The 8,721-nt window shown below is 35.7% G+C and overlaps 1 protein-coding gene across 1 annotated transcript; it reads right to left on the bottom strand.

Moving 5' to 3' along the window:
• Nucleotides 1-301: 301 nt before the first annotated feature.
• Nucleotides 302-7,810, bottom strand: Syt4 (synaptotagmin 4). Its single transcript, XM_027935753.2, has 4 exons — nucleotides 7,777-7,810; nucleotides 4,021-4,835; nucleotides 2,149-2,269; nucleotides 302-609 (listed from the first exon to the last, which is right to left on the bottom strand). Exons 1-4 carry the CDS (start codon nucleotides 7,808-7,810, stop codon nucleotides 302-304), a joined length of 1,278 nt encoding a protein of 425 aa, XP_027791554.1.
• Between the last annotated feature and the right edge of the window lie 911 nt (nucleotides 7,811-8,721).

The raw sequence follows: 8,721 nt of genomic DNA, 5'->3' as shown, positions 1-8,721 counted from the left end.
AGATCCAAACCATGACTCGGATTGTAGTGCAGTGTTCACAACAGGATTGACCATCCCTATTTATGTCACTGACAACCTGCAGGGGAAATCAAATATCTTATGAAAATTTATCCAACTTTGCTACTAAAGGGGGAAATTATCATGATGCACATTTACAGTTACTTTCTGGTCTACTAATTCAATCCATTTCTTACCAACAAAAGGTGGCTTGTTGTGTCACAAGCTTACAATCACATATAAGAAAAAAAAAATTTCTCCTTGCCTAGTAAAAACCCTTAAGTTCCAACTCATGGCTAGGACGCTAACCATCACAGAGCATGTGCCACTTGGCAATTTGTCTCCTGGGGAAGTCACAGATCTCCTTCCAGTGCTCCCCACCGGTTCCTTCAGCCGTTGCACCTAGGACCAACCGCCCAATCACCTCATTTCGGGACCCCCTTTCAGAATCCAAAACCAGAAATTCAACACTTATTTCTTCAAGACCCTCACAAGGAATATCAAAGACAAACAGTTCATTGAATACTGCGTTGGGGGTGCATTTCTTCACATGAGTCTTCTTTTTGGAGATTCTCTTTTTGGCATGGTACAGGTTCACTTTGACATAGGGATCTGCAAAGGTACACAACAGGTATTACAGAGCAAAGCTCAGATGCAGAACTGACTGCAAAGTAATGGAGCTTTCCGAGATCCCAGCACACCAAGGTCTTTACAATGAAATGAGTAAGAACAAAGAAAGTGTGAATGAAGTGTGACTTTACTCTTATTAACAAAACTGAAAATGAAAAAGCAATTCTAGACTGGAGATTAGAAAAGGAATTGCAATGGCAGAAAAAAAAGATAACATAAGAGGGCAGAAAGAAGAATGTTCTATTAGGGACATTCTGATTGCTAATAACTCATTCTGGAAAATGAGATAGAAGGGAAAAAAATATTACACAACATCCAACTTTAGAAACCTGTATGATTTGGGACATCTACATCTGAATTTGGGCTAACTTTCTGTTGAATGGGTATTTGAAATGAGGAATATTACTGGCCTTAACTTTTCTGTGGTTCTTTAATCACTTGCTGTATTTTCTTTCTGTTGCCCCTTAGTGACTTTTGCCCTGCCATCCTTAGTGTGTGAATTTTAGGATCATGTTACTTGACCACATATTTAATCATCTTTAACATTTTTATTGTTGCACCTGATTTAACTTTAGCTCCCTGACTGAAATTTTAGGACCACATTTTAACTTACAGCATCAAATAATAACAACAGCAACAAGGATAATATTAAAATTAGATGATTCTTTTTTATTTACTTATTTTTGGGTGAAACCAAGGATACGGCGACTCAACCACCGAGCCACATCCCCAGCCCTACTTTGTATTTAGAGACAAGGTCTCACTGAGTTGCTTAGTGCCTCACTATTCCTGAGGCTACTTTGAACTCATAATCTTCCTGCCACAGCATCTTGAGCCACTGGGATTACAGGCTTGTGCCACCATGGCTGTCTAGATGTTTCTTAGTAGACTATACGTTTCTGTGTTTTACGATGCTTCCCAAGGTATTATTATCTCCAATTTTTACAAGGTTTAAGAAATATGTTCAAGGATACTAGCTTAAGAAATTGAAGGATCAATATTTGAATTTAGATTTTTTTAATCCATAGTTCATGTTCTTTTTCATCCTGCTATGCAAAAGAGTTTGGGGTTTTGTTTTGTTTTGTGAAATTAGTAATAAGACTAAAAGCTAATTCTTAAAACATTTAAAAAGTAATCAAATAATAAAAGTATAGGTTAAATGGGCTTATTAAAAATACTGAAATTAAAAACACTTCTCCTGAACCCTAATAATATTTCTAATTGTGTGCTTTTGGTAATGGTCCCTCACTGTTCCACTTATCAGTGGTTTTTTATTTCAACACCATTCAACTAGGTATTTAGCAGGTACTGGCCTGGTGTTAGTTCTATGTATGTTTCTCCTTATTGCTGGTAGCATTAGGTCACAGTATTTCAAAAAATGAGAAAAAGTGAAACAATCCTATAACTTATGATTATGAATAAAAGTAAATCAAAATCAGAAGCTAGAGTTAGTTGGTAGCTATTTTATTTAATGTATACCCACTTTTAGACTGAACCTAAATATTTCAGACACATTCTTACCTGAAAGTCCAGAAACGTCAGATTTAGGAAGGTGTCGAGCTTTTAAAACAACCACAGTGAGAGTATTTGTAGTAGACTGATAGCAGAGGGAGATCAGTAGCTCACCCCGTCCTGAAGACTTCTGAACAAAGAGAAGGGCAGCATAAATATTTTAACATAATTTTCTTAGTTTTAATGTTTGTTTTTTTAATCAAAATTTTATGGCAATATAATAGCATGATTATTTAAATGTAATGTTGATATTTATTTTTATTATCATGTGCTAAGGAATCTAGGAGTAACTAAAAACTTTTGTGCAGTGCCACCATGGCCGAAAAACCATTGCTTGCCATCTTGTGGTCTTTTTAGGTACTACAGCAAGCTAACATAGAATTGGCCACGCCCATTTCTTTACAAATGTTTTAAAGGATATTTACATTATACTTAACAGAAAGATGTGTATTTTTTGTTTTTGTTTTATTGATACCTACACTGTTTTAAGTTATTAAAGTTACTATGATTACCTAATCTTTTGAATGGGTGTATGTAGGATCTGATGGTACAAGTTTGATTTGATTTCAAATTCATTAGCACTGATATTGTCAGAATTTGAATTCAGATCAAGTGAGCATTATTCTGACTCCCACCATTCTCCTGTCTCAGAGAGGTGATGGAGTTAAAAGTCTTTTCCTCTTCCTTACCTTTAACTCTCTATTTAATCTAAGAAATAAATTGAATTTAAGTCTTGAAGTGACTCAGGATTTTTAATACAATGTTTTTGGACAGTGCCATAGAGTCCTTCTTTGTACACTTCTTAGATTTAATTTGTACTTAAAGAAATAATGTAATAGGACCAAGAACTCAAACTCCAAATTTTAACTGAAAGTAGCAAAATGCTGATTTGGGACTTAGTTACAGCCAAATGATGGCTGGGGCAGCATTTTAAAACAGCAATGTATTTAAACAAAAGCTGACATGGGGCAGCTGTATGAATAACACTCTAAGAGAAATGGAGACAGATTGTTAACTCCACTGTGCCAATGAACAGGTGGCTGACTCAAATAAATTTATATAATCTCTGAACCTTTATTTACATTAATTTCAACAAATAAAAGGAGGTGGAGTTGGTCAGAATAAATTCTGAAGTTGTTTGGGCACTAAAATACTAATTTTTTTTAAAGAATTGAAATTAGTTAAATTAGTACATTTACTAAATTTTTGAAATCCTAACATCATAAACATGTTATCCTGAAATACCACTATTAGTATCAGTTGATTTCTGTATTTAAAATAGAAATAAGATAAATTGTATTTAACTGAAGTATATCTTTTCCTAATCCCAGAACTCCCAAAGTAGTATAACTACAGAGACAGAGTAACTCATTTCCTGTTACACTACATAGAGATGGGCATTTATTATTCAGTGTGATGTGATGTCTCCTCCTTGAAAAGCAATTCCATAAAAAGTCAATATGAATTCCAAATCCTTAGATAGAATTGATTTGATTTTCAATTTCAATTTCAGTTTCAAATTCAAATATGCTGACCTTGAAACAACTTTGTTAACTTAGTTAGGATTAAGAAGTAGCCATATGAGTTTCAAAGTAACAATATTTGGCACAGTACTTACAGTAGAAATCAACAAAAATGTATATAGATGATATTTAAGTACTCATAAAGGAAAACTATTTATTTATACCATTAAACTATTTTGAATATTTCAGATGTGGGTTAAATTTACTTGCATTTTCTCTGTTCTCTTGCTATCTATTTGACTATAATGAACAATAATTAAACATGGTAAGGATGATATGTATAAACATCATTTTAGTGAAGATTCCTTAAAAACCTACATTAAAGGTTGTTTATGAATAAGGACTCAAATCATATTACCCTAACATTTCTTTTGATGATCTCTCTGTTCATTAACATTTTCCCATCAGATAATTCAATTCCTGAGAGAGGAATAAGGACTTCTCCAATGATATCATCTCTTGAAAACCTGTCAAAACTCAAGATTGTGAAGTGCAAGGCCAGCTCTTGGATTTGGGTGTAGGGGATGCCATAGAATGTGAAGGTCTCATCAAAAGCTGGATCCAAGGTCTTCCTCAGCACTCTGGTTTTCACTTTATGCTTCTTCTCGGGGAGGATGGTCATTTTGATGTACGGGTCAGAGGTCATAGACTGCTCATCCATGGCTGGCAAGCCCCGGGCCTCCTTGATGTTCACCACGAATGCCTTCTTCTCAAAGTTGTACTCTAGGGAGAAGAAGAGGGTTCCCAGCTTTTCTTGCTTCTCTTCTGAAGTGAGGGATGTGCTGGATTTTAAGCTATCAGGGGAAACTGCCTCTTTTTCTCCTTCTAATAAGAGCTTCGGGGTCACATTCTCTGGATCAGAAGGGCTGCCCACTTTGAGGTTTGTTTTGGGGAAATTGCCATTAAGATCTCTCTTCTCAAGATCAAGATGCAATGAATTCTTTGGCACAGCTGGCTTATTCTTTACATCATTCTTGTCATCTCCTCCAAACTTCTTTTTGCTATTTAGGTTTTCAGGATAAATATCGACTCCTTTAAGCACATGAACAAACTTGTATGGAGGAGTCTTGTTAGACTTGGATGATTTTCTCTGACAGCAGATCCATGCAAAGAGAGAGACAGTGAAGACGAGTCCGAATGCACTGAAGATCCCCACCACTGTGGGGATTTCATCTGAAAAATCAAGTGACCAATAACATATATTAAAGGAGCAGAATGGAGATATAAGCCTATTGGGAAAGCATAGCAGAGCTGGCGATTGCTGCAGGTTGGACAGATTGAATTCCTTTCCAGCTGTTCTGGGTATAAGTTATACCCAGTTCACATAAACTTCAGATATAAACACATTCCCTGTGTGACACACAGGGAAAAAACAGTGTGCTAAAAACTCCTTCGCTTCAGTAGCTTTTAAAATGAGAAGATGAATCTGAGCCTGGGCCAGATATGGGGGCTCTGTGCTTAATAACATTGCCTTATCTTTGTTTTCTCAGATAATATGAGTCAACTCCACCATGATGGGTCAGTACTGATTCCATTATCTTTTCATTGACATTTTGAAACTTTCCAAAAGCATCAATTCTTATTGACTATGGAACACTAGATGGACATTCTTCAAATGCTAAGAAATTTTGTATTTTATTTTATACTTCTTTTTCCAGAATTCAAGTAGAAAGTATTAGGGTCTCAGTGGTTCACACAATTTTTTAAAATGGTGAAATATTATCTGCCATTTCCACAAACTCACTAAAAATTTTCACCTTAATTATGGAACAGTAATCAAAAGGATGATCATTTATTAATGGGAAAAAAAGAACAAAAAAAGAAAAGGAATAAGATCTTATTTTATAAAATCTGTAATGCTGCAACCCACTTGTATGCAAACACTAAATTATCCAAAGTACAAATTAATTTAAATAGGATTAAAACAGAAGTTTTAGATGAATCATCTTTCCTTAACATGTAATGAAAAGAGTGAGTATTGATAGAGTTCAATTTTATTCATAAAAAATATTTTTCCTATGATATTTTCACATGAAAGTGGTAATCAAATTGAAATTGACATTATTTCCTTGAATGAGGGCACATTAAATCACTGTCCTTAGGTGATATGGATTGTGCATGAAGCTTATCATATTTCATATGTAAGCATATTTCTCAAATCATTAGGAATGTTGTTTAAGTAAAAGCAGTACTGCTACATCTGGACAGAGTATACTAATTGAGTCAATGTTTCATACAATCAAAGTGAATATAACTAATGTAGCATATTATACATTCACTTTACTTCTAGTCCATATTTTACTTCAAATAGGGAATGATGGATTGAAAAGTCTCAGTCAGGAATGGGTTAAGACTTGTTTAATCCCAAGAAGACCAATCTTTTGTTATTCACCTTCCCCACCCCCAAAAATATTCTGCCTACCTACTTTATAATTGCAAAACTAAACTCAAAGAATAAAAGATTGGGGAAGATGAGATAAATAAGTATCTAAAATTTAAAAAGCAAATAAAACAGGAGCAATAGAAATTTCTGTATCTTGATTGTGTTAAGAAATTGAATTATGTAAAGCTCGAATAAATCTCTGGATTCACCAAATAAGAGAAGAAGGAAGAAAAAAAAAAAAAAACAGAAAGCTGGTAAGAAAGAGGCAAGAGCTAAAGATAATCAGCTTAACTTAGTATCCGCTTTTGAGTTTTCCCTTCTATTCAAGTCTTTATGGGAAAAAAAAAAAAAAAAACAAAGCCCCCCACTCTTGGACATTAATACTCTTAAGACCAGGGAGTAAAAGCAAAGTCATGAACTGAGGCAATTCTTCAGCCAATGTCAGGTGAACAATAAAAGCAACTGAAAATGATTCTAAGTAGACTGATAGCCCATGCTAGGACATGTTTCACTTCCACAGTCCCTGAAAATGCCTCAAAATTAGAAATTTTCTGATTTTTCAGGTCAAAACTTGTGTATACATATCACAATATATACACAAAACACACACACACTCCTCAATCAGTTAAATGAAAGACTGAAATAATCATTTATGTACTTCAAAAATTGTCTATTTAATACACCAAATGAAAAATATTCAAGATATCATGGACTCAGTGCATTCTCTTTTGATAATATCTTAAGCTTTTGAGAGCAAAGATTGTAATCATTTCACTCAGTTTAATAACAATCACCACTTATATATAGATATCACTCACTCAAACTTCTACAAAATTCCCTGATTGAAAACTAAAAAAGAAGAAAGAAAGAAAGAAAAGAAAAGAAAAGAAAAAACTTGTAAAGTAAGTAAAATTCTGATCTCTTGCTTTTGGAATATAATTAGATATAAAACACTATGTGTTTATTCTAAGAAATAGATATAATTAAATTGACTGAAACAGAGAAGATCTATGGGGCCAAAAATTTGGTACAGGAAAAAAAGAAAATTAAAATCTCAAACAAGAGCCCCAATTCAAGTTTCGAGCAGATTTTAGCTAAGTGTGCAACTGGAAACACTTCCCACATCTCTCTGGCTTTAGTTATCTCGCCAGTAAAATGGAACAGGCTGAGCCAGTTGGTTTTGAAAGTCCCTGTAATCCTACTGTCATAGGATTCTGTCTTGCACTAATAACATATTCCAAGGATAGAAGAACAGATAGCAGAGAAAATTAGGGAACATTCTGTAATAAAACGTACATGTCAGGCCCTCAATCTGCAAGTTGTTTTATACCAGATCAAACTCTTATGTAACCACAGGCATATTTGGCTCCTCCTAATAAAATACAGATTTGCCTGCAAATAAAAATCGCCTACAAGATAAATGAAAAGAGCATACGAACAACAGACTCCTTTTTTTTTTCCTTCCCACCAATGCATGCTGCAGTTTTTAGAGCTACCTGAACATTCAGGAACTTCTGGAAGGTAGAATCACCCTAACTGAAGTCAATTTTAAGGAGACAGATATCAAAAAAAGGGGGGAGAAATCATAGAAATAAGCCACGGTTAACCGTTTGCTGACTTCATTTTCCTTTCCAATTCACTACCTAAAAATCTCCATTCAACATCCATTGGCGGGTAGGAGACATTGCCCACCCCGGAGTATTCAAGGAATAAGTTGAGTAACTTGCTTACCAAATTCTTCCCGGCTGGTAGCGATCGGAGCCATTTTTTTTGCTGCGTGCTCTGTCCGAGGTGCTGAACGGAAAACTCCCTGGCTAGATGGACTTGCCTGGATCTGAAGAGGCGGCTTTCCCGAGTGCTGAGAACAGCGGCGCAGAGCCCAGGGGACCCGCGCCTGGAGCAGGGAGGAGGCGAAGAGGGAGGTCCACTCGCCCTCGCACAATGATTTGCCACCCCTGTTCCTGTTTTGGCTCTTCTGAAAAGCTCGTCTCTGAGACTCCAGACGTGGCTGAAACCCGAATTGACGCAATCCTGACGCTACAGGGCTGAAATCAGCACCTGCCCCCCATCCCCTCCTCCCTTCCAGCCTCTCCTCCTCGCCCTCCTTCTTGCTTCCTCCCTCCTCTCTGGAGGATTCAGCGCACACTCATCAATTATTTTAACTGTTGGACGACTAGATATTAGCTTTGCTATTCTGCGGGGGCTCACAGGCAACACTGAGATACGTCCTGAAACTGATTCTTGACAGTTCCGAATATAAAGATCTTCTGATCACTTAGACGAATAGAAATGTGTCTCTGAGTTATCAGAATAATCTGATGCACAGAGGCAATTAAATGAAAGAGTAAGAAGAGAGAACATTCTGCATCAAACCACCCATCGTAAAATATAAGAATATATTTTCTTGCTTCCCAAATTTCTCTGACACACATACATGATACTCTCTACAGTTGGGGTAAAATTCACAACAAATTGATCCATTTGAAATAAAATAACTGTTTTCCCACTACCATTTCTTATATTCTAATGGAATTATTAGTCTAAACATTTTGCTGATGCTGTTAGTCCTTCTGATCTTCCCTTTACATTTGACCAGCTAAAATACTTAGGAACAGATGGGCATAATCCATTCTGTATTCAGACTCACTCTCAGATATGACTTTTGCATATAATAAG

This window comes from Marmota flaviventris, chromosome 16 (assembly GCF_047511675.1).
Source record: "Marmota flaviventris isolate mMarFla1 chromosome 16, mMarFla1.hap1, whole genome shotgun sequence".
In the NCBI taxonomy this organism is placed as follows: domain Eukaryota; kingdom Metazoa; phylum Chordata; class Mammalia; order Rodentia; family Sciuridae; genus Marmota; species Marmota flaviventris.
This window is presented reverse-complemented; position numbering and strand designations above follow the sequence as displayed.